The sequence below is a fragment of the Marmota marmota genome, unplaced genomic scaffold, assembly GCF_001458135.2.
Source record: "Marmota marmota marmota unplaced genomic scaffold, marMar, whole genome shotgun sequence".
Classification (NCBI taxonomy): Eukaryota; Metazoa; Chordata; class Mammalia; order Rodentia; family Sciuridae; genus Marmota; species Marmota marmota.
The window spans coordinates 10,610,568-10,638,349 of NW_025999998.1; the positions used below are offsets into that span (position 1 = coordinate 10,610,568).

The 27,782-nt window shown below is 32.3% G+C and overlaps 1 protein-coding gene across 1 annotated transcript in view; it reads left to right on the forward strand.

The window, feature by feature from the left end:
• The window catches only part of Zng1a (Zn regulated GTPase metalloprotein activator 1A), a 41,081-nt gene that overhangs the window by 10,064 nt on the left and 3,235 nt on the right, over window positions 1-27,782 (forward strand). Inside the window, exons 5-11 of the mRNA XM_048806777.1 lie at window positions 367-422; window positions 6,848-6,894; window positions 8,863-8,949; window positions 12,021-12,065; window positions 17,060-17,116; window positions 22,106-22,157; window positions 27,702-27,770. Coding sequence (XP_048662734.1) covers window positions 367-422; window positions 6,848-6,894; window positions 8,863-8,949; window positions 12,021-12,065; window positions 17,060-17,116; window positions 22,106-22,157; window positions 27,702-27,770 — 413 coding nt within the window. The remainder of the gene's footprint in view (window positions 1-366; window positions 423-6,847; window positions 6,895-8,862; window positions 8,950-12,020; window positions 12,066-17,059; window positions 17,117-22,105; window positions 22,158-27,701; window positions 27,771-27,782) is intronic.

The following is a 27,782-nucleotide window of genomic DNA, read 5'->3' on the forward strand; positions in this document are numbered from 1 at the left end:
ATATATATATATATATATATATATATATATATATATATATATATATATATATATATATATAACATTTTTGTGAGCTAGATTTGGTAAGAGATTAGGAATAAAATATTTTACAATGCCCCAAATCTTTACATAATAATTTAAATGTTTAAAATATTTTTATAGTCTCTTAAAACAGTGCTTAGCACTCTATATATATTTGAAATGCATTTACTTATTCCTGGGATTGAATTAGATTGCAGCACTGGTAAGAAAAAAAATTCTTTGTTTTATTGAAGAGCATTCTTGAACTGAGATTAATTTTAATTGTCCTTCTCAAGTGTAATTATACAATATTAATAAACATATTTTTAATAAAGGATGATTAAAATGTTTATTCTTTTGTAGGTATCATAACTGTTGTAGATTCAAAATATGGATTAAAAGTAAGTTGAAGATTATAGGTTGCTAATTGTTTGCAGAGAGCTAGGAATATAGGAGTTGATTGTATTATTTTTTCTGTTTGTATTTGTTTGAAACCTTTCTTAACAAAAATGTTTTTCAAAAGTTATCCTGAATAGTAGGTGCAATTTGTGTGTTATTAAATTATCTTGTGTTTTTAAGTTAAGAATTTCTTTTCTATTTGTCTAGTTTAATATTGGCACAAAATTTGGGATATATTTTGTAATAAGGATATGGGATGAGGATAAAGTTTGGGTATGTGTAACTCCTCACTAGAATTCAACCCCAGTATTGAAAAGTATTCCTGTTTGATAGAAGAAATTGAACATGGTAAAAGCATATGAGATCTTATTTTTTGTTATAAATGCTATCAAACACAAGCTGGAAATGAGGTTTTAAAAAATATTTCTTTGCCTCATTTTGAAGAAATCAGAATTTGTGTATGGGATTAGTGAGGAGAAATCTTAAATCAAAAGATATCCTGCTGTGAATGTTTTTGTTAACTACTAAGATCATCAACTACATTTAATTGGCCTCAATTTATAAAATGTACTTAGTGAGATCTTTTAAAACATATGGATAAATAAAATAAAATAGTGTTTTCTGACTTCCCAAGTGAAACATCAATAAAGGCCTCTGAGCATGAAATTATCCTCTGTCCTCAGCATCTCTTTCCTCAGCACCTCTGTCCCAGCACCTCAATCTGGGGTCCAAAATAATAATCTTTTGTAAGTTTAAACCCAGTGTTTAAAAGTCTGTGTTAGTTTTGTATTCTACCCTACGATATATCTAAACTTACTAATATTTAAAGTTTGTTTTTCTTCTAAATTTCCAATGACATTATGCTCTAAGAAGGTATGTCAGGCTTGTCAAATGGCCACTGATACTCCTTTTCTGGTCATTTACTTCCTCCTGGGATAAAGCACCCTAATTTGAGAAGTTTGGGCAGTACTTTCTTATTTAGAGTTTAGAATCTCAATTTATGAATTGTCTAAAGATTCAAAGAACAATTCCAAATATTTTGCTCAAAAATATTCTAATGACTGAATGTTCTGAAATCACCTTTTTAGCAAAGTATCTTGGAGATAGCAAAGCAAAACAAAAAGTAAATTCTTCATCTTGAATATTACAGGCATGTTTGAATACATGGTTCCTCTACAAATTTATTCCCAAATTTGTGATACCTATAGGATAGATAGGTCATTTCATTTGTGATGTTGTTTTGTTTATTTTTGATAAACTTAATGTGTCATACTGGAAGTCAAACTCTTTATGTATTTTATGACTTTGAGAATAATTTATATGTATAGTTGGGTATACAAAGGAATTAAATAGAATCTGTTAGTAGCATGGTAGAAGCAGGAAAAAAAAAAAAAGCAAAAACCCAAAGCAACATTCTGAATAATGCAAACACGGTATACATTTAACCCCCTGCCACCTTGATAAAACCTCTTAAATTATTAAATCAATATACCTGCACAAAACTGACATACTGTCAAGATAATGGAAACTTTAGATTTTCTAAGTCGGATGCCAGATAAATAACTTTGCCTTTATATAAAGAATTTGCCAACTTGTCCAATTCCTCTGGTTGCAAAGCTTGACCTCAGTAGCTGCTTGTGATTCAGAGAATTCTGAGGCAGTACAAGTAATGACACTTGGATAATGGGCAGCAATTTAAGGGTGTCATGCTTCACAGAGCGAGCCCATCACAAGTAAAGCTGAGAAATGGTACCCTGTGGCCAGCCAGCCAAATTGAAACTGAAGTGGTAATTGATATCATGGGCTATCACTCTAATGGGATTGTCACCCATTGATCTGAAATATTCATTTTTTAATCATGGGCAAAGAATTGGACAACTTAAAATGACAGCTCTCTATTCTCAGGACTTGACACTTGGGCTACTGACATTGTTCTTTTCAATTCTACAAATGTGACAGCATTTAATGCAATAGAATCAGTGAATGAAGTTATGTAGGAAAGGTCAAGTGAGAGGGTTCTTTTTGGTTCTTCTTTTATATTACACAAGCTGTTGAAACAATTCAGTCAGAACACAGTTTGCTTAGAAAAGCCTGGAAAAATAAATAGACATTATGCAATAATTTAAAAAAATATTTTGTTTTAGTTGTAGTTGATACAATACCTTTATTTTATTTTTATGTGGTGTTGAGGATCGAACCCAGCACCCCACATATGCTAGGCAAGCACTCTACCACAGAGCCACAATCCCAGCCCCCTGCAATAATTTTTTAAAAGTTGAAATTGTGTTAGATCTATAACCAATCCATTTGAAAGAAATAGCTGCTGCTGCCTTTTTTTTTTTTAAATCATTGATGTCTGACATCTTTGACACTAGATGTATTTCTGCTTTCATTTACAACAGTGTTCTTTAGCTAGTGAACTTTTTTTAATATTTATTTTTTAGTTTTAGGTTGACACAATATTTTTTATTTTATATTTATGTGGTGCTGAGGATCGAACCCAGTGCTTCTAGTATACTAGGCGAGCACTCTACCACTGAGCCACAATCCCAGCCCCATTAGCTTTTTTCTCTTCCTCTTCCTCCTCTTCTTCTTTGTCCAAATTGTTTCTTTATTTCTTTAAAAAAAAAAAAAAAAGATACTCGGAATTTGTTCCTTTTTTTCCTTACAACTTTGTGGAGTTATAATTGACACAAAAAAGTAGCAATAAATTGTGCAACTTAATGTTTTGAGGTGTGTGTGTGTGTGTGTGTGTGTGTATGTGTGTGTAGTGAAAAATACTGTGAAACAATCAAGCTAATGGACACATAATTTCACATAGTTACCACTTTTTGAAGTGAGGTGTGGGGTGAGAACATTTAATATTTAAGCTCAGCAAGTTCAAGAATTTAATCTAGTAGTCTTACTTATAGTCATCATGCTATAATTAGCTTTCCAGAATGTATTCATCCTGCATAACTGAGACTTTGTACCCTTTGACCAACATCTCAGACCCTATTTTATCCTTTTGTTCCCCTTTGTTTCTTGTGGTAGGGCAAGTTGGGAGTTTGAAGCTTTACCTTTTGAATATGTTTTATTAGTACAAATTATTAGTCTTTTTTATATAAAAGCAAAAGCTACAGTCTCTAAGCAGAAAGGAGGAATCCTTTGGACATATGTGCAATATAAAATATTTTAGAAAAAAGTTTGCAGACTTTGCCTATGCAGGTAGAATAGATGCCAAATCTACATTGTATTTGATAAATGAAAAATCATCTGACTTAATGACCAAATATTGTAGAATGTTCTTTTGAAGAGCAGATGTATATTTTAGTTTTGTTTTGGTGCAAGTTTCACTTGTGAAGGTAAGAGGGTTTATAAGGGAGATGTTGAGTTGATATCTGAATGTTAGTATGCATTTCTTATTATTTATTTATTTATTTGGTACTGGGGATATAAACTAGAAGTACTTTCCTCTGAGCCACATCCCCAGCCCTTGTTTGTTTTTGTGTTTCGGTACTGGGGATTGAACTCAGGGGCACTCGACCACTGGACCACATTCCCAGCCCTATTTTATATTTTATGTAGAGACAGGGTCTCACTGAGTTGCTTAGTGCCTCGTTTTTGCTGAGACTGGCGTTGAATTCGCAATCCTCTTGCCTCAGCCTCCCAAACTGCTGGGATTATAGGAGTGCACCAATGCTCCAAGCTTCCCTAACCCTTTTTATTTTTGGGACAGGGTCTTTTTAAGTTGCTTACAGCCTCACTAGGTTGCTGAGGCTAGCCTTCAACTTGCAATCTGAGTCTCCACTTTCTGAATTGCTGGTACTATGGATGTGCACCACCATGCCCAGCTGTGTTTATTATTTTTTATGTTTGTATAGCTTTCATATATCGATAGGACAGGATATTTGTCTCTTTATGACTATTATTATTATTATTAGGCATATTCTTGATAGAATTATGCATATTGATAGACTTTTATTTTGGGGATTTTAGCTTATTTTTGTATTTAATACTTCCTGACTGTCTAGAGGTAGTACATGTTAGTCCACCCCAGTTTGCTTTGAATGAAATTTTCTAATCTTATGGAGAAGTAAATGGATGCAAAACAATGAGAGTAATTGTAAAACTACTTTTTTATTAGTTATATTTAGGATAGAAATGAAAAAAACAAATCTTTTAATTCTTATATCTTTTTTTACACCTAACCAACTCACAGCCAGATAACCCCAAATGGGGCTCCCAAAAGGTCAAAAATATAATGTCTTGAAAAATTCTTAAGGCTTTTGAAAGAATTTTCAATATTACAGGATCATTCAAGGTCAGATGCCTTGCTTACAGTGTATAATTGTTAAAGAGATTTGCTTTTCAGTGAAAAGGGATTTGTTGTTACATGTTAATAGAACTTTTCAGATAACAACATTTATGAATCTATGTCAACAAATAGGAGGTGTTAACTAATATTCATTCAAGGAAGGTTTGTTGGGCCTGTGAGTTAGATAATATTAAAGGGTCTGTTAATAGCTGTATTCTCTAGAGGCCTTGGGTCAAGAATAATAATGAAAAATATTAAACTTGGTCTTCTGGCATGGAATAATTTTTGATACAATACTCTCCAAGTTCTATGACTTCCATAATAATTGCAGAGTGGTTCTGCCCCTGAGTATATAAGATTGTTCTCCAAGAAAAAATGAGTGTATCATTCCCATAATTTTAGTTTAGTTTTGTTTCCCCCTAAATAGTATTTGGTAAGCTTAAAGAAAGGAAAAAGTTTCTCTTTCCATAGTCTTAACCAAGATTATTAAGTTAAATTATTACCAACTTTCCTTTAGGTACTAAACTATCTAAGTACTTTAGCGGTCACCTCCGAATGAATTGTGAAACTTAATTTGAATATTAATTTAGGTAATTGTTAATTTTTTTATGCAAATTATTAACCTGTGACATTGTGTACAAGACTTATTTTATGTGACATAAAAGGATTTTATGAAAATTTTAAAATTTTGTTGACTTCTGTTTTTTATTACAAATATAGTAATAATAGCCCTCTCATAGTGTATAGATTGGTATTCTGTGATGGTGAGATTTAGTGTCTTCCTTTATAAAATAAGAATAGTTAAAGTCTAAATGAGATAGCATATGTAAAAGAATTTAATAATTTAAGAAGTTTAATTGAAATTTAAAGAGTATTTATTTACTACAATTGCCTCTCTCAGTAACTAGCTTTTTATTGTAATAGGGAATCTGTGTGGAGGGCTGAGGTAGTGCAGGTGAAAACATAATTTTTCCAGAAGATCTTATGGCATTGATTACTTTTTGAGTTCTAAATAGGATTATGGGGGAGGGGACTCTGCTACCAGAAAATGAACACTATTATAATCTCATGGGTGTCTAAGTCAGTGTCAATATTTTTTTGGAGTGAGCCTGATTGGAGAAATAGCAAGATAGGCAATTGCACTGGAGAGATCAAATCACTCTGTATTTACAAATAATAAACTGCTTTTAGGCCAGAATTATTAGGGCTGTGTCTTTCCCATAGCTTTCTTTTTTTTTAGGAAATTTAAAAGGCACAATACTAAGTTCATATTATACATGATTTGAGGGAGAGGAGTTGGGCATGAATATAGGAATGGAGTGAAGGAAGCATGTTAGCTTTTTAAAAGGTATAATTTCAATGGTTATTCTTTTATAAGTAATAATCAATAATTTAGAATGAGCAGTTTTATAAAAAGGAAAATACCTAAAATCTGAACTATAGCTTTACATATTTTTTATATTCATTTGAGGGGTTTTCTTTTTAAGAAAAAGAGCAGGAATTCAAAATCCTAAGCCCCTTTCTCTCCAAAAAACCCTTTAGTTTCACTGTAGGAAACAAAAATGAAATGGAGAAAAAGGATTTCAGGCAGAATAGTTAGTCTTATAAGCCAGGCACAGAGAGACAAATTTTTCACGATTTCGCTCATGTGAAATCTAAAAAAGCTAAGCTTAGAGAACTAGCAAATAGTGTTTAGAGAGGGAATTGGGAAGGGAAAGATTAGTTAATGGATACAAAGTCACAGACAGATTGGAGGAATAATTGTGGTGTAACTATAATTACCCAGAAGAGTAATTATAGTCAAGAGTATTGTGTCATATAATTCAAAATAGCAAAAAGAGAGTGTTTTGAATATTCTCATTATAAAGAAATGATAACTGTTTGAGATGATGAGTAATCTAAATGCCTGAGTTGAACATTATACAGTGTATAAATATACTGAAACATCACACCATGAAGATGTATAGTTTATTTCCTGTCAATTAAGAAAATACTTTTTTAAAGAAAAAAATTTAAACACAAAATAGTTTTTAGAGGCAAGAAAGATTTCTCTGAAGTAAAATTCTTTGTGTTTACATTAGATTTTGCATTATACCACAGTAACTTTTTATAAATTTTGTTTTTATTTAGCATTTAACAGAAGAAAAACCTGATGGCCTAATCAGTGAAGCTACTAGGTACTCATACTTAAAATATTGATTGCTGACTAATTGAAAAATTAGTAATATGAAACCACAAAACAAATATGAAAACAGTTAAAGCAAATTTATTTTCTTTTTTTCTATCTATTCATAATGAATTAATAACTGACATTTTATTTAAAACCATTGATATTGTAGCATAATGTGAATGCTGGACACCAGAATGCTTTATGAGGAATTTGGGAAATAGTAGGATAAAATATTTTCTTTCTTTTTTCTTTTTCTTCTTTTTGGTACCGGGGCTCTTAACCACCAAACCACATCCCCAGCCCTTTTTAAATTTTTTATTTTGAGACAAGGTCTTGCTAAGTTACCGTAGGGCCTTGCTAAGTTGCTGAGGCTGGCTTTGAGCTTGAAATCCTCCTGCCTCAGCCTCATGTGCTGCTAGGATTACAAGTGTGTGTCACTGCACCCTACTAAAAATATGTTCTTATTCTCATCCAGTTTCTTTGGAATTGAAGATTATTACAAAAAAAAAAAAAAAGAGAGAGAAATCATTAACTTGTTTATGGTGTTAAAAACTGCCTCAGTATTCATTGTTATTCAGAATAGATGAATATGTAAATGCTTTTAACTTGGCACTTAAAACATTTATTAAGTAACTTTATGTTCCTTATTGATTTGTCTTTAGATTTATAAATATTTAAATTAACTTGCCTGCCCTGAGCATATTCTTGCTAATGAGATACAGGTTTTGAGGTAGATGACACTCACTAAATATGCTGCTGGGTTTAAGAGTAAGACTCCCCTGGGATTTGGTTCAGATGATGTTGACATAAAAAATAAAGACAACAGCAAATAGTTGATTATCATTTTGGAATATGATACCCGTTGTTTTGTAATCCTACCTAAACACTGCAATTGATATGTAATTATGATTCAAATTAGAATGAACTTAAACATTATTGTAATGTTTTTCCTTATGAAAGTGTTTTATAGAAAATATTTATAAGCCAAATAGAAAATAGCAAAATGTTATAAAAGCCAAAAGAAGATGGGCTGGGGATATAGCTCAGTTGGTAGAGTGCTTGCCTCGAATGCACAAGGCCCTGGATTCAATCTCTAGCACCACAAAAACAAAAACAAAAGCCAAAAATAGCTTAAGCATTAAAGTCCTCTAATTTAAAGACTGTATTTGCAGATATGTACATTCTGTCTTTATTCATATAAAATTACTTAAATAGAAATATGTTCATGAGAATTTGATTTTGTTTTTGATGTAGCATAAGACTCAGACACTAATAGTCTAGTTTTTAACATTTCCTGAAGAATTTAGGAAAATTGAAAGATTCCTTAGCTTCACTACTCTAGTTAATAGAAAATAGAACTTCCAATTATAATAACTGTTTTGCTATGTAGCATTCTGTCAGCTGTATTCTTTAACTGGAATTTCTGTGTATCTGTTTTACAGAGATAATATATAATTTGTACTGATGAAGAAGATATATATTGATGTATCTTCTGAAGTGTAGTTTTTTAAACAAAACTGTTTAATGTATATTTATGTTAAGTGAACTTTTTTCTATTTGAAAATTATAGTAAACATTGAGATATTTTAGTAACTAAATTTTCCTTATTTTCGTTTCTTTGGCTTTCTGAATTTTATGCCTCTTCATAAAGATAATTATCAGTTGAAAATCATCCTTTTGATTATAAACTTTTTGGGGCTTATCTTTATAGCTCCAGAGTTTTAAGGGTACTTAGTAAATGAATGAATACTATAATAAAGAATATGAATAGTATAATGTGAAATCTGAATTTGTATAGTGATAAATGCAATTCCCCTGTACTGTCTGAAGAATAAGTAGATTCGGAGTACACTGGATCACTGCAGTAGAACCCTAAGTATTTCTCAACTGATATATTTATTTGAATGACTTATTTGTATTTATTTTTAATCTCAACATTTTTCTTTTGACATCTGTTCTTTGTTTGCTATTTTAGGCAAGTTGCTTTGGCAGATATCATTCTCATCAATAAAACAGACTTGATTTCAGAAGAGGAGCTAAACAAATTAAGAGCAATCATTAGGTATAGTAGATAGCAGCTGTGTACCATATAGATCAAGAAGCTAGAAGATGGGATTTCGAATATTTTCACCATAAAGAGATGATAAATGTTTGAGGAGAAGGATATTTAACTGGGTTTAAGTCTTACACAATATATGCATGCATCAGAACATCACATGGTATCTGATTAATGTGAATAATTTTTATTTTAAATTTAAAGTCCAAAGAAGAATATAAGGCAGAAATTATAAATCTTTTAAGTACCCCAAATACAATATACAAAGTATCTTTACTATGACTATTGCCCTGTAGATACTTAAAGTTCAAGGTTGACCTGCTTCAAGGACATTAAGAAATCTCATATATTGTTGGCCAATAGATTGCTATATAATAGAAATATATAAAATTATTCTCCATTATTTGCAGAAAATAGTTCAGAATTCACAGATTGATATTCAGGATCCTCTGACTCCATTCTTCTTTTCCTGTCTTCTCTTTTACTCCTTCCTAACATCAAGTCCCCCTGACTTTACCCAAGATTGTTAATTTACTTTTCTGTGAATGGGTCTTGCCAAATCCCTGCATTGTTCATAATGTTTTTCTTGCTTTGCCAATTTCAGAGACCTTCATCTTCTCTCTCAGCAATTTTATCTATTCAATAGAGCCTATTTTCTCTCTCCCTCTCCAGTTATGTCCTTTTTATCAAGTGTCCCTAACTCTGGTGGTCTCACTTTTACATGAATTGTTGTTGACTTTATATCTTCCGTGATTATTAGCTATGCCTTATCTTCCAATTTGTTTTAATGTCTTAAGTGTGCATCAGCAAGGCGATATGAATGATATTTGATTATGTATTAAATAATGCAACAGTCATTTTGCTGTCGTGGAGACTGCCATTCTTTTTGAAACGGAAGATCGGCTTTTCAAAGGAAGTTAAAGAGTTCAGGGACTTTGTTTTGACTTATTTGCATGATCTAACATAGTAAATGTAATTTATAAGGAGACTTTCAATAGCTTTTATTACTGGCCATCTTTAATGGGTACAGTGCTTGTGCATAATGGCCAAAAATTACCTTACTTAGTATTTATAACTTCTTTTTTTTTTTTTTTTACATTTCAATTTTTTTCCTTAAAAGGAGTGAGTTTTGTACAAGGGGATTAAATGCTTTATAGACAAGATTAAAAAACTGCTAGAACCAGCTTATTCATCATCATCATCTAATTCATCTTTCTCTTTATCCTCTTCATCTTATTCATCTTCCTTCTTCTTTTTCTTGCTTTTTTTTAGCCTTGACAACTCCCTTTTTTGCTGTATCAGGTTTTCCGTTATAGGCAGCAATATTCTTTTTATATTTTTCCTTCAGCTTAGCAGCTTTCTTTTCATAAGGCTGTTTATCATTGGAGCAGTGTTATTCCAATCTTTCTCAGTTTCTTTCAATATCACCAATGGATCGGCCAGGATGTTGTTCTTTGATTTGGGCGATACTCAGAACAAGAAGGCCATTGGAGGCCTCTTGGGTGCATTGGGATCCTTGATATTCCTTTTGTTTCCCCTTTAGGAGGTATATAGTTTTTCATTTCTCTTTCATAAGGGGCCTGGTCTGCTTTTGCTGTGTCTTCAGATTTTCCTTTCTCTTTACCAGAAGTGGTCTTCCACCTGAGCACTTCTTGAACAACTCTAAGTAGTTGACTGAAGCATCTGGGTGCTTCTTCTTGTGCTCCTCCTGGCAACTTGGCACAAAGAATGCATATGATGACATTTCACCTCTTGGCTTCTTAGGATCTCCTTTGCCCATGTTTAATTATTTTTCCTCAGCAAGGCACAGAATTGCCTAGTGCCTCTCCAGCTCTCACTTGCCCTGGTGCTGTCTCTATGGAGCTCAGTGTACTGCAGTGGCTGTGAGAGTGGGAGACAGACGCAGCCTCCTAGTATTTACAACTTCTGAATCTATTGTGCTAGTTGATATAGTATATGTTATAAATTGAATCAATAAATGTAAGATTCATCAAGGGATTGTTTATAATGAATAGTGACTGGAGAAAAAGGAAATTCATACTTTTCTTTATATTTGTTCTTATTAATAGTCATATCTTTAAATTTTACTCAGAAGAATATCATCTCTTTGGCAAACATTTTTGCCATAAAAGGAGTAATTAATATCACCTAGCTTTTATATCTAAGCTGGGTCTCTAGCACTGGCATTATTAATGATTAGCCAGGTTTTTTTTTGTTTGTTTGTTTTTGCCAGTCTGTACATTACAACAGTACCAGAAAAGAATTTGGAAAAAACAGTTTGATAAATTTCAGGCCTTTTGGGGGGCTTTTTTTTTTTTTTTTTTTTTTTTTTTACCCTCTGTTGTACATGAGACTTGTGCCTGACTCAAAATCAGATTTGAGGAAATAAGTTAAACATGCTTTGGGAGAAATGACTATCAGGTTATAGAATATATTCAAAAGAGAAGATGAAGAATTTTGTAAATAATTGAAAGAAGTAGTGTGGAGACTTGCCTCAGAATCACCCTATGCAGGAAGCCTTACCCTTGAGAATAAGCTTGAAGAAGTACCACATATCTTGGGCAAGTAACCCTAAAGACTATGGAATTGATGATATAAAGATAAATAGATTGTTCAATGTATTGAAAAGAAATTAACAAGTAATTTTTGGTGTCATACAAAGAGAGTCATATACCATCCTTTTAGTGTGTATATAGCCATTTCCATGATGTTGTGCCTGGGGAAAAATGCTATCACTAAAAATATTGAGAGTTTGCTAGAATTATTATTTATGAATCATTTTTTTCTGAAGTGAATGGTTTTTTGTAAATCATAAACTCATCCCTAGTCTATCAGTTGTATAGTAGATTTTTACATATGATGTTTTCTTAATGCATGAATAGAATATAACAGATTTAGGGTTTGAAGGGAAAGAATAATTAAACATAACAAAATGCAACTTTTATTTTCTGCTTTCAGTTTTTCTGGTTGCAGTTATATTTATGTTTCCTTCCTTCCTGTTTTAGAAATAATGTGATTTGTGTGCTTTGAAAACAACAGTATGAATATTTACTTTTTTTGCTTTTTATTTATTTCAGATCAATAAATGGACTGGGAAAAATTTTAGAAACACAAAGATCAAGGTACTTTTGAAAAGCTATTACTAACAACAAATATTTTCTTTAGTTATTAATAGTAAATATTAAGTAATATGTATATATTCACTTGATTCTAATATAAGAAATATAGGTGCACTTTAAAAAAATGGAACCCCAAAATATTTTTATTGAATGCTCTTTATTAATTAATTGGCATATTTAGTTAATACTTTTTCTTCTTATAACTAAGATCACAGAAGTAGGATAACACTATGTAACTGCTTTTGTTTAATAAGGAAGAATACATAATACATTCAACCACTCAAGAAAGTAATTCAGTACAGAAATCTGAACAAGTATACCAGGGAATCTTAATTTGATGTATTTAAATGGCCTTTTAATATTTTTGAAACCACATTGGTGTTTCATAATTACAAAAATAAATGTCATGTAGAATCTTTACCTTTAGGTTACTGGTATAGTCCTTCATTAAATTTTGATTTCCATTTTCTTCAGATTCTTCTCTTTTTGTTCTATTCATGCAGAGGTGCATTTCTTTATAAAATAGATATGCTTTTAAAACATCCATGGAATGTATTTTTGTAGATTGAACTAATTTTCTATTAAATACTATCATGATTTCAGAAAATTTCTATACAAGGGTATTTTATTAAGCTAACTTTTTGGAGAGAATGATTAGCAGTTGGGAGACATGCAACTTGGGGCCAGCAGCTCTGAGGCTCACAGCTGGCAACTCAAGTACCACCCTGTTCTTAGTTGAGGAATAGTTCCCTTGGAAGTGCAGTAGAGGCCTTTGCTGAGTGGCTTGTCTGCAATGGCAGAGATTAGAAGTGCTGACAGACTACTATAAGTGTTAGGCAGTCACAACAGCAGCTGTTTATAAGCATGAGAACAGCTGGGGCATTAATTTGGAATGTATTCTCAGAAGCCATTCATTTGCTGACAGAGGTAGTAGAAGAATGCCCTTAGTGTAAGTCTTCTACAAGCATACACCAAATGTGCTTCCTGCGGTTCAAATTCCATTGTAGAAACTATGATTATGTAACTCATACTGTGAATCATTTCTGTTACACCCTATATTTCTTTTCTCCTTAATTTTTCTTTCCTTCATGAAATGACATGCAGACAACTACATAATGCTTAAATGAACGTTTAAAAATTATATCCATAAATAGCTGTAGTTTTGTAATAGCATGTATTCAGTTCATATTTATAAGCATCTTAAATTTTCTTCTGTTTGGAAAGTTCCATGAATAAAGGTTTCTCTTAATTAGTTTATTGTGTGATGATTTTGTTTACTGTTTCTAACATTTGCTATATTATGGAATGGTAAACATATAGTAATTAATTGTTACTTTAAATGGGTGAATGAACAAGTACATAAAATGTTTTTTCTTCAGTTTATTCAGTATCTGGTATTGGCCAGTGCATCTGAGAATTTAGGGATCTTCTAAAATAGTACTATGAGGGTTAAAGTTGGGTTAGAATCCTTTTCAGTGAAGATAAGACATCCATAATAGAATTCTTTATATTGGGTCATGGGTCTATATTAAAAATTTCCCAGAATTCCTTATGAAGTTTTGTTTCATTTAATTTTTAAATTTTAATTCCTTTATTGTGTTGAGTTTGACAAACAGGGACAGAAGTAAAACTGCTATTAGCATGTGTACAAAAAGTTTCACCTTGAATATTTAAGGAATAAGTGTGTAGCATTATCTTATTGGCTTAAGTTGGTTTAGAGGCAAACATAGTTTTAGGGGACTAAAAAGGCTAAGTAAATGAATTAATAAAGTAGACTGTTAGAAGATGTGCCATTAAGTTTAGGGTTTGGAACAGAGAGACAAAGAAAGAGGGGGGGCAGGGAGGGAGAGACGGAGGGGAAGGGGACCACCGTTAGATGACGTGCCATTCTTGTCTTTTCCAGAGTTAACTTTAGAGATTTACAAACAGAACAAAGGAAAACCAGAACCCAGTTGTTCAATAATAAGTGAATCAATTCAGCAAATTATTGGAAATTCTACTGGCTGTTAGGTATTTCATGGCAGGTTAAGGATTTAAGCAATGGATAAGACAAAAATTGCCCAAGATGAGTGATTTGGGGAAAACAGAAGCAAACTAGCAAAGAGCAACATGTTAGGCAAGATTAATATATCACAAGAGGAATATTCAAAGCATAGGTCCTATAAGAAAAGGAAATTAGAGGAATCACTGCTCAACTCTTACTGATGAAGAAATAGAAAAATACTAATGAGAGTTTTCCAGATGGTCTAGACTTTCCAAGCATAGGGAAGATTTTTTAAAAATGGATTTTTAAAAATATGTTTATAGGTCTATAATTTGGGTATATTAATTCCATATTAACTATAATTTGTATTTTTAAATTTTTTATGGAAGATTTTATATTCCAGGGACCTGCGGATATTTTAGAAAGATTAGAACACATGGTATTATATAGCAGAAAGCAAAAGTATATGACTGAAGAGATGGAGAACTTACCACAAAGAGTCTTTAATGCATGATACACAGTTTGGATTTTCTTCTGTAGGCAACAAGGAGTCAGTAAAGGATTCTAAAAGCAGTATGACTCTTGGGAGGTGAATTCAATGTGGAGCTATTCTCTAAAGTATAGGAAATATATTAACTTGGATGGGGTGGTGGTGGAAGTAAGTTTGGAAAAGTCAGTTCATTCTATTTAATTAATGGTTTTGAGTTTGAGGTACCACTGGGAAAGCATTTGGAAATTTAATGCTAGAGTCAGGACTGAGCTTTTGAACAATATCTGCATCACATAAATCTGGAATTAGCTGTCATACCCTGTTGGTGAGACTCATTAGAGTTTGAAAAGATGACTCTTAAATAATATTCCTAAAGTAGCAGCTTTAATCAGTACTTATAGAAATTAGGAGAGGGCTGGGGCTACAGCTCAGTTGGTAGAGTGCTTGCCTTGCTGGGTTCAATCCCCAGCACCACAAAAAAAGAAATTAGGAGAAAAGTGAGCTTTTGAAATTTTTCTCCCCTCTTTTTATTTGCTTTATTCCTCCATTTAGTTTTTAAATGACGGTAATTGTCTTTTTATTTTTATTTTTCTATTAAAAAGGTTTGGAAAAGATCTGATGTTTATATCTCCAAAGGAGGAAAATAAATGCATCCAATGCCATGGATATTAGTTTTCTAGTCATATGCCTTGAATGAGTGAAGGATTTTTTCATGGCAGTGTTACATTTTGGGAAAGTTCATATTAACGTCCCATCTAGAAGCTTCCATTTTTTTTTTCTCTTTTACTCTCCATTGAGAATTTGGTGAGAGTCTTTGATATTTTATTTTTCACTATAGAGTATTATTTGTCGCATATACATACCTATTATTGATCCTGTCTGTTTTGGAAATTTCAAAAAATCTGGGTATAAAACAAAATTATCTCTAGATAACATATTCTCAAAGACATTGTCACAAGAGCAATGTGTATTTAGAAGGTAATTTTTTAGAACAACTAGATATTCATAAAATTGCATGTGCCAACTTTATTGAACTTGAAGCTGTTTTCTAAGGTGAAGATAATTAACTTGGTGGGAGGAGTCAATTCATTTTTTACTTGTCAGTATAAATATTCACTGACTGTGAAGGTGAAAAGGGAAATATGTTTAATCTTCAGACTTTGGTCTCAGTGTAAAATGATATTCAAAAATTTCTTCATGGGACATTACTACTTTTTTTGATTATTTTTCTAATTCAGCACCTCTAGAATGTCCAGAATTCAAAATGTTTTTATAGTCTATTAACATAAAACTTTGGAGTATTCTTTTAATAAGATAGGGATTTGTTTCTCTATGCCAAGAGAAAGTGTTTGTAGTTAACAGTGTGCAGACTTCTGAGAGGGACCAAAGCAGGCACAGCTGGTCAGTTCTAAATTAAAGTAGATATTTTATCTTTTATGATTGTACATTTTAAAAAGTATGAATCTGACAAATAAACTATTGTTCTCCTTGTGAAAAAATTTAATAAGCATTTGAAAAGCTCCTGGAGTCTGATTTTGAAATTTGTGTTTTTGTCATTTTCATTAGACATTTCCTTCATTTTAACTTTGATTATGAAGAAGTTACTGATCTCTCCTCTTTTGGGGGCTTATGTTAAAATTGGAAATCAACCACCCATCTTTATAAATTTACTTTTGTGTTTTTAAGCTGAACCTAATACTAATTGTGATGTTATTCTCATCTAATTTAAATTTCTGTATTCCTAATAAGGTTTAATTATCACTAAATAATTCCAAGAGAAATAATGTCCATTGAGATAGAGCACTAACAGGAAGTTTCATTCTATCTGCAAACCCATTACAAATGAATGAAATCAAACCCACATGTAAATGGAATCCTAGAGTGAATTAATATTTATACATTGGCTGATTGGTTCTTTTTTAAATTTTTCTTTTTGATTCTGAGGATCAACCTAGGTCTTGTGCATGCTAAGCACATTCTTTATCACTTTGCTTTGTCCCCAGCCCCTGACTCCTAATGTTTTTATATTACCTCTTTTATCTTGGGAGGAGAAGTAAAATAAATACAGAAATTTCAAGAGTATTTGTAATGTATCTATACATCCATTTATCATGTATCTTTGGAATAATAAGCTACTTGGAAAAGTTTCAGTTCTTCACTGTTTTTCTTTTCCTGCTGTGAAAGTGTAGTATTTGAATAACTCATAAATTATATTTCAAGATTGGAAAGACTGTTGAGAGTCAACAACAACAAAAAACTACTATAGATTGTTGAAGCAATAACCAAGTAATTTTCTGCCTTGATCTGCTCATTCACCCACTTTTATGAATGTTATATAGGAAGTATTTTTTTATACAGGAAGCTTTTTTACAACTTGTCTGTCATTTATATGCATTTCCTTATGATACACTGGTTAATCCTTATGCTTATATATTTTGATAAGAGTCTCAGAGATATTTTTCTTGGTTAATTGATATATTTCACAGAATTTTCAATTATTCATGTGGATTTTTGTCCTTTTAGAGTTGATCTCTCTAATGTATTAGATCTTCATGCCTTTGATAGTCTCTCTGGAATAAGGTATGTTTTCGATAATTTGGTCATTTTTAAAATGTAATTTCCATTTATTCCACAGTTATAGGGATTATTTATATTGATTTAAACTTTCTGTCATTCCTTTGGCATATAAGATCATTCTGTGTGTGAGTGTGGGTATATGGGTGTGTGTTTGTTTTTTTGGGGATTGAATACAGTCCCTCACACATGCTAGGCAAGTGTACCACCACTAAGTTTCCTCCCAACCATTTTTTAAAAATTTGATTTTGAGGCCCAGTTGCCAAGTTGCCCAGCCTTCCCTCCAACTTATGATCCTCCTGCCTCAGCCTCCCATGTTGCAGAATTTATAGACATGTGCCACCATATCCAGCTCTATATGATCATTGTTAATGAATTATGTACTTGAAAGTGTTATTAATTGGTTGTTTGGAAATCACAATGCATTTTCCTATGAAATTAAAGTGTAAATGATGGTGAACCTTAGAGAGTCACTGTTAATATTTCTATGCCAACCATTGTAATGTTCTTTCTTTGGGAAAATACATGATATACACAGAAAATTTTAGCTTGGGTGTTCATACAAACATTTCCCTTTCCTTTAGTGATGGGTCAGCTTTATGGGAGAAATCTTTCTGATAAGGGAGGGAAGAAAAATTGTTTGTTTTTGAACATTAGTATTTTTTAAATTGTGGTAAGAACATACAGCATGAGGTCTACCCTTCTAGCAAATTTTTAAGTATACAATACAGTATTGTTCTCTATAACGATGTAAGGCATATCTCTAGAACTTACTGGAACTTTATACTCATTAATAACAGCACCTGGTCTGGAGGTGTAGCTCAGTGGTAGAGCGCTTGCCTAGCATGTGTGAGGCCCTCTCCCTCTACACCCTGGCAATCACTATTCTAAACTCTGTTTCTATGGATCTTACTGTTTTACCTACCTGTTGTAAGTGGAATCATGCAGTATTTGGCTTTCATTGTCTAATTTATTTCATTTAGCATAATGTCCTCAAGGTTAATCCACATTGTCACAAATGGCAAGATTTTCTTCTTAATTTTTAAGCCTGAATAATATCTCATTTAATGTATGTACCACATTTACTTTATCCATTCATCCTTGATGAGCATTTAGATTGTTTTCACATCTTAGCTTCGTGAATAATGCTTGCAATGAATATCTTTTTTTTTTTTTAAAGAGAGAGAGAGAGAGAGAGAATTTTAATATTTATTTTTTAGTTTTCGGTGGACACAACATCTTTTTATTTGTATGTAGTGCTGAGGATCAAACCCCGGGCCGCACACATGCCAGGCGAGCGCACTACCGCTTGAGCCACATCCCCAGCCCCAATATCTTTTTAAGTCCCTGTATATGTCATATAAGATCACAAAATGTACAGCTCTTTAGGTATTTTGAATTAGTGAGGCGGTTTTGCTTACAGTTAGGCGTGGTGCATAGTCTCTAGTTGTGACTCAAATTCCAATTCATGTATATGTAATTTTAACACCCATGGCTTTAAAACCAGTTTTATTTTCAACTGTTTTTTTTTTTTCACCCTGTCTTACTCATATTTTGAAAGTAGCATCTAAAGCAGTTGGATATTAGAGTATGATAATATTTTATTGGATCTCTTTACCCTTATGCATTAGAGAATTTAGATTCACATTTAGTGTGGTTAAAAAAATAGAGTAGTTTTGGCACCTGGAAGTGTGAGACAGGCACACTTCCTCTTCCTCAGTTTGAAAACTGAAAGTCAAAGAGATGAACTTGTCACTCTAGAAGTCAAGACTAGAACTAGTCATTGTAAATGTCAGCTTATCATTTGAGAGCTATTTATTTCATCTATATCTTTTACTGTTGGATTTTTAAGAGTAACTGAATAACAGGTTAAAAGTACAGACATTTCCAGGTACCTAGACGAAATCCACATCTACTTTTTGGTTCCAGTTAGTAGAAAGGTAGGAAAGTTTGGTATATTTAAATTACATATGAGCAATTGCTAAATTGCCAAGGTTAGCCTCGAACTTGTTATTCTCACACCTTAGCCTCCCAAGTCACTGGGATTATAGCTGTGGCCAGCACATCTGGCACCTTGTTGTTTTATAGGACATATAATTATGTCCTTTCAGGACACTCCTGTACAAAGTTCTAATATGTTCCTTTAGTGCTGTGAGCCATTTTCATCAGGTACTTAGTATCTTTTTTGCTCAATAATGATTGAGTATACAATCATTCAGAATTTATTGATTTTTTTTCCATATAAAGCCTTTGTGTTTCTAATTTAGAAATAAAACCCACCTTCCCCCATTCAATGATTATGGCCCTAAGCTAAATTTAGTTTAGTCATTACAAAATGGTGTTTTCTTAGTTCTGGCTTTACTAGGGAGATGACTGGCTGAGGCTGTCTCCTAATTAGATAATTTTGTCTTTTGCTACCCATTTCTGAAATGGACAGAAGCCTAGCCCATCCTAGGTTTTTATTTTTCAGGTCCATTACTTTTCTTCTTTTTATTCCAGAACTAGTGTACATTACACATGAATATTTAATGACATTTCAGCAGTGGGCCATGTTCCTTTTTTCTTACCCTTCACATCTGGCTTAGAACTGTATTATTTTATTTGAGGCCACGGGCTGTTTTGGTGGTTACAGATCTTTTTTTTTTTTAAGAGAGAGAATTTTTTAATATTTATTTTTCAGAGTTCGGTGGACACAACATCTTTATTTTTACTTATTTATTTATTTTTTTATGTGGTGCTGAGGATCGAACGCACGCATGTCAGGCAAGCGCATTACCACTTGAGCCACATCCCCAGCCCTGGTTACAGATCTTGTAATATTTAGAAGTGTTTTTATTTGGGGAAATGAAATAATATTGTTTTAAGTTTGCCTCATTTTTCCTTTTTTTTTTTTTTCTAAATACTAGGTATTGAACCTAAGTGTACCTTTATCAATCAGCTATATACTCATTCCTTTTTATTTTTTTGTTTTTTAAGACAGTGGTTTGCTAGATTGTGGAGGGTATCAATAAAATGCTGAGGTTGTCCTTGAACCCACAATCAATCCTGCTGAGCCTTCTGAGTCACTGAGATTAGAGGCATGCACTACCAAGCTGGCTTAAGTTTGCCTTTCTTAAACTAATTTTTCTTTGTTGAGCCTAAGAGCTTGCAAGTTGTCATTTAATATCAAACACTAAAATACTTCTTGATTGAAATTACTATTTTTTCTTTTATGTATTTTATTCCTTAGTAGTTTGTTCCTAAGAAAAGGACTATAATGTGAAATTATTTCCTGTTTTGCTATTTGAACTATCATTTTTTGTTTTTCATTTCTACTCATGTCTTGCTATAATTTGCTGTACTTAGAGGTGTTTTCTTTAAAGCATTTAGTTGTTGATATTAATCTGTATTTTTACCTAGAGAAATAGAAAAGTTGTGGGACTGGGGATATAGCTCAGTTGGTTTAGTGCTTGCCTTGCATGCACAAGGCCCTGGGTTCTATCCCCAGCACCAGCAAAAATAAAAAAAAGAAAGGAATAGAAAATTTGTTTATTCCATCTAACTATGAAAAGAACTAAATTAACTGTTTTTTACAGAACAAAATGGTTTACATATAGAACACCAAACCGTTTTAAATTTATACACTTTTATTAGTATAGAGTCAGAAATCGTTACAAGATTATTCGTAAACATGCAAAATGGGGATTCTGATTCACGAACTTCATGAATTTTTGGTAACTCACTTATCTAATAGACCAGAGCACATTTTCCTTTGTTTTTATTATAGAGAACAAATTAAGGATCCAAAATTCTGAGACTTACTAGAAACTGAAACATGTTCATTGTTAAATTTTTGATGTTTTGCTTGCATATGAAATTGTATGCATTGTCCAAAAACATTAAATATTGGATGTATGAAAAACATGAGTTTTCAATGGTTTTCTAACCTCATTCTACACTTATAAGAGAATTATAGTGCTTTAGGGACACTTAAAGAAGTAACTATTTCATGTGATCCCACCACTAGAGGTAAGGACTTTGTAGAACTTTTCTTTGTGTTTAGCTGCTAACCAGGAGAATCCTTTCCTGAACAACCACCTGGGAAGGATTTAATTTGACACTTTTCCTAGTGAGACCCCCCAATGAGACTTATTCCCTCCAGTAGTTCCTATAAGCTCTTTCTCTTTCCTAAACTTGCTGTTACTAATTTACTCCTTGCTGTTCTTGGAGGCAAAACGTCTGCAAGGTTTTAAGTCCCTCCTCCATCCTGTCCCCATCAGTCTCTAAATGTATGCTACAGTTGTTATGGTTGTAATTTGTTATGCCATATTGATCTTCTGACTCTTCATATTGGGACAATGCATTCTTAAGATTCTGATCTTATTTTCTCTTGACCAGTAACTGTGTATAGGTTTGTATTTATGGATACGTCTTGTTTTTAAATAAATTGATATGTATTTGTATATGTATGTGTTGTTTATCTTAAGTTGTTCCTATGGGAAAATTTTGATAAGGAAAAATTTACCTTTCTTTCTTTAGCTGTCAGCATTGTTTTCAGATAACAAAGCATAGGGAAAATTAAGGAACTTTGAACAGTATAAAACTGTTACTTATATTTGCCTAAGCTCAAATAGGACGTATTAAGAAATGTACTGACATATTTAACACCCAAAAGAGTGTTGCTGAAAATTCAGTCTTTATTATGTGTTTGTTTATGTGTGTGAATATATGTACATATAAGGTAATTATTAAAGACTGTCTATTCTGGCTCTGGGGTAGAGTGCTTGCCTACCTTGTTGTGAGGTGCCCTGGGTTCCATCCCCCAGCACCACGGGAAAACAAACAACTTTTTTCACTTTTATCTACTAAAATTAGTGAATAATATGCAAAATTGAAACTGTGGAATAGATTCAATTATGGTAAATCTCTTCCTTATTTGGCTTTGTTTCTCTGAGTAATGTATAAGGTCAAATCAGAAACATATTGATCTCTGAACTTACAATCATTTATTCTTAGTTTGCAGAAAAAACTTCAACATGTGTCAGCCACACAATCTCACCTTGATCAGGTAAAAAAAATCTTAAGTGTCTCTTTCACTTAGTTGGCCATGTTTAAAATTTTTTTATTATCCTCTTTTTAAAATGGTATTTTTGAACTGTGTTGATAATTTTCAGAATTTTGAATGCTTTTGAAATTGTCTAATCCAGCTTTTAACACATTAACAGGAATTCATCAAACCATTGTTGTTTAGAATTTTAGGACATCCAACTTTCTGGCTTCTCTTTTGTCACAGTATGTTTTTCTTTCTCTTACAATGGAAATTTCTCCTTTAAAGCATCCTGAGGGCTTTATCTACAGTCTGTTTTTAACTATTTTGAAATAACTGATTAAGTAAAAATCTTGTGTAAGCAAGGCTTATTTAAACAAAGTTGACTTTGATTTTCACCTTTAGGTAGCCCTTTAAATTTGAACTCTGTAAGGTATTTTTCATGATCTAAAATTCTAATCCTTGATGTGGATATTTAAGATGTTAGAAATAAACCTTATATATATTTTCACTGTATTCATGTTTTTTTTAAAGCAGATCATAGATGGTAGAGCTTTAGAATAATTCCTCATTCCATTTAACACCCATACCCACACCCACCCAGAGGCTGTGTGAGTGAACAGCACACTGCAGTGTTCCCTCTTCTGTCTGGCAGTGATTGCTCAGTTGAGTCATTTTCAGTTTCCGTAGGGCCAAGTTAACAGCAGCCTCTAGTTCATTTGTCTGTATTTTTGCTATGTTTATGTGGAGCTATACCATCATGCTTGTGGCACCTTTCTTTGTGTTGTTTATCTTAAGTTATTCCTAGGAGAAACATCTTTAAAATGAATGACTAAAAGATGTACAAGTCCTTGCTAGTGAAATTTTTGGGAAATATTGACCGTTTATGATAAAAATCATAAAGATGAACTTGAAACACATTCTTCTTGAGCTTGTGAATGAAGGACATCATACTAGAAATCATAAGGAATTTAAAAATGAAGAAAGTACTTACATAAACCTTTATAATGGCTAATATCTACACCCATAGTATCTTGATGGTACCCCATGCTGGCATTTATCATGCCTTGTAGTGTAGGTTGAAATAGTCTATATAAATTCATTAAATATAAATTCTTCATTGCTTAGCACGGGACTTGGTGTGAAGGAGGTACTCAGTGAATTATTTGTTAAAAGAATGAAAATCAGTGATTCTCAAATGTAGGTATTCAAAATCACTTATAGAGCTTTAAAAATAATTTAAACATACTTAATAGTTTCTGCTCCTCAGATTTTTAGGAATAGGACTTAGATATGCATATTAATATGTATTTTAAACATTTTATTACAAAATTTTTCTATTTGGTACACAAAAGTAGAAAGAATAGTAAAATGGACCCCATGTATGCATCATCCAATTTAAATACTGTTAGTATATTGCCAATTTTATTTAATCTATCCTCCCAGTATTTTTTTGTGGGAATTTAAAAAATATATATGGAATTTTAAAAGTATATATGGCTGTTTTCAGACATAACATAGAAGCAGAAATACATAGCGAACCTGTATGTACTCATCCCCCTGCTGGAGTGTATTAAAGAAAATCCCAGACATTATGTCATTTCACCAGGAAATAGGGCATGTCTATTTTTTATAAAAGCTCTCTTTTATTATTCTGTAGTAATGGGGATTGAGCCCAGGGTGCTCTACCACTGAGCTACATCTCTAGACCTTTTATTTTATTTTATGACAGCTGCACAGGCTGGCCTCAAGTTTGTTGTAGTCCTCCATTCTCAGCCTCCCAAGTAGCTAGGGTTATAGGCATGTGCCACTTGCCCAGCTATTTTTATAAAAAACTCTACAGAAGAATCTGAAGCTCTTTCCTCCTTTAAGTATGTAAACATAGGGCAAAATATAATATTGCAGAAAAAGGGCTATGTGATTTGAAGATATGAACAGTGTCATTTTGTTAGTGTATCTGAGGTATAGAGAAAGAAATCCCTCTCTTCTTTATCCATCACTAAGTTCACGGCTGAGGTCCTAATAATAACAGAAGATGGATTAACAAAAGAAAACCCATCATTTTATTAAATTTACATGCCATGGAAGCCTTCATAATGAAAGCTTAAAGAAATGGATAAACCTGGATATTTTTTTTTGTGTGTATGAGGTTTGATGAAGAGTGGCAGAACATCATAGTATAATGTCATACCCAGGCAAAAAGGTACAGCAGCTGGAGTGTGGAAATGTAGATGTTGAGTTTAAGCACATCAGTGGATTGTTTTCCAGATGAAGAAAACATGTATAAGTTTATTACATACTGTGGATTGTTTGCAAAAGAGTAAAAAACTGAGAAATACCCTGGTGGATTAAAAAAAAAGAAAGATGAAATGAGCAAACATAAGTTATTCTTAAATCTTATTTTTGAGTCATTTCCTTTTGTAGGTTTTAGTTTTCTGAATTATTACCTCACTTACCTGCTTTCATGTCTCCAGACATAGGAAAAGGAGACTTAATTTTAGGTTCAAAATAAAAATAAGCTAAAAAAAGCCTGAAGTTAGAATTCCTAGAATAATCTATGCATGGGTTATTGAAGTTTTATCCCTGAGTAATATTTAATGTAGTTCTCTGTTTTTTCCCCCTCATGATTTCCTTATTTGCTCACATAAGGAGGACCTGGGGGTTGAAGGGTGGGAAGGTAGGCCAGAAACCCCAAGTGACAATCTATGTTTAGTTTATTATTAGAGGCAATTATGAATTCTGAGTTTTGACTCTCATCAGATAGCACTGGGAATTTATGGATTTCGTCTTGCTAAGAATTTTCTAATATGAGAAGAGTCTACTGATTTAGAAAACCATAGTTCCAAAATATAGATTGCCCTCCTTGAGCACCACTATGTATCATCTTAATTTAAAAAATCTTTTTTGTTTCACACTGGAGTTAATTGTACCCCCTGAAATATTAGTCATATCTCTAACCTATAAAAGAAAAATATCATCATAAAATCTTTAATAATAAGTTAAGACTGTATTGAATCCTAAATTGAGACAATCTCAATATTAAAAGCTGAGTTATCCAACTTGAATAAAATACATCATAAAACTTTGAAGACTTAATTACTATCTTTTGAAACTGACAAATTGTGCTTCATTTGGCAATCTTTTGCAATGTATTTTGGTTTGCTCATATTTTGATATGGAAATGTAAGTATTTGTAGTGATTTCTTTAAATGAGGAAAGAAAATGTCATTTTGCTTAAGTGTAATAGTATTACTTTAAATTATATAGAAAACCAATAGTTTAAAAACATAGTCTATTTATTAAGATTTTTTTAAAGTATTTTTGTTACTATGCTTAAAAAAACACTTTGCCTGAGATCTACTTATTTAACAAAATTTCAAGTATATTATACAATGTAATTACCTGTATGTACAGTGTTATACAACATACCTCTAGAACTTATTCATTTTATATGACTGTAACTCATTGAATAGCAGCTCCTCATTTCCTTGCCCTCCCATTACCTGGTAACCACTATTGTATTTTCTAATTTCTATGGGTTTGGACTGTTTTAGACACTTGATAAAAGTAGAATCATGCTTAGTTTACTTAGCATAATATTTGCAAGATTCATCCATATTGTTGCATATGACAATTCTTTTCTTTTTTGAGGCCAAATAATATTCCACTGTATGTAGATACCACGTTTTCTATATTCACTTATTGATTGACATTTGTTACTACCTTTTAGTTATCTGAAAAGTATAGTAGACTCCCCCCCATCATAATCCATTGTTTTGTTTTCCATAGTTTCAGTTACCTATGTTTAGTTGCAGTCCAAAAATATTTAATGGAAATTTCCAGAAATAAACAGTTCAGCAACTTTAAATTGCATGCAATTAAATGAAATTGCATGAAATCTGTCACCATCCAGCTATGGCCTGCATGGGATGTGAATCATCCCATTGTCCAGCATATCCACTCTGTTGAGTGCTCATTAGTCACTTCTTGGTATCTTAGTTGTCAGATCAGCTGTCACAGTATCATAGTGCTTATTTACTTAATAATGGCCCCAGAGCACAAGAGTAGTGATGTTGACAATTTGGATATGACAAAGAAGCTGTAAGGTGCTTCCATTTAGCAATAAGGTGAAAGTTCTCATAAGGAAAGAAAAAAAAATTATATGATGAAGTTGCTAAGATCTGTGCTAAGAATGAATCTGTGGGTGAAATTATGAAGAAGGAAAAAGAAATTTGTGCCAGTTTTACTGTCACATCTTATACTACAAAAGCTATAACCATAGTACATGACAAATGCTTTTTTAAGATGGAAAGGGCATTAAATTTGTGGCCCAGTACTATCTGCGATTTCAGGCATGTATACCAGTGGTCTTGGAATGTATTTCCTGTGGATTACTGTGGACTCCTCTAAGTCTTTTTTAATTGTTTCATGTTTTAAAGTCCAACTTGAAACTTTTTTCTTAAAAAGTTGACTTGTATGTCTCCTGTTTAAGCAAGAAAGCACATTCTACTTTTCTATTACTGACAAGAGTGGAAACTAGATGTCCCTGCCTTTGTGCTTAAATTAGTCTTTAATACTTTAAGCTGTTCACTAAGTTTGGATTAAAAAACAGTTCTTGATATTTTCATGTTTTCTACTATTCCTATATGATTTTCTGATGATGAGTAAAAATGCTGGGCCAGATAAACAGTTCTAGGAAGTTATGCAAAGCCTGTTTTAAGCTATTTGAGTTTGGCTTGAATATCTTATTATGCAAGGTGAAGTTCATATTTTTATCATTATGCTTAGCCTTTATGCAATTTTTTGTCACTAAATTTGAAATTTTGGGTTATATTGGCAAAAAGGAGTTTGAATTTTGTTATCTGTTAGAGGAAATCTTAAACTTCTGGTTCTGTAGACAGAGATTTGTCAAGATCAGGAGAAAATATACATCTCAAGAGTCTATATTCTGTACATAATGTTATCAACATTCTAAGCCAAAAATGTCATTTTCATCTCTACAATCTCTTTTCCACTCAGCCCTTGCTTATTCAGTTAGAGAGAAAATGAACTTTTCCTTTGTACTTATTTTTCCATGAGATCAGTGTCACACTTTCACTTTTGAGCAGTAAGTACCTTGGCTCTGGATAGTTTATTTTTCTGAGCTTCATCTTACCCAATTTATGAAAAGGAAACTATTTATCTTTAACTCACCAGTATCACTGTGAAGAGTAAATGGAAAGAGGAAACAAGATGACACAGGCAAAAGAGCCTAGCTCAGGACTTGGTCCACAATGTATGTTAACATTCCTTCTTTCATGAGAGTCCTAAAGAGCAGGAATTAAATAATGACTGTCCTTTCATGAGAGGTTTTTGTGTAAATACTAAACTATTGATTAACTCTGCAGAATATAAAAGGAGTTGCTAATTCCAAAAATCAGCACTTATAGTAAGAAAAATATAATTAACATATTTATAAGGCAACATAAAATTCCCAATATGTTCCTTACTTTTCATCTTAAAATGGATTATATTTTAAAATAAATTTGATATTACTATAAAATTGTTATTTCTGTTGATTTACAGAGTATTGTTACAATCACATTTGAAGTACCAGGAAACGCGAAGGAAGACAGTCTAAATATATTTATTCAGGTGAATACAGTT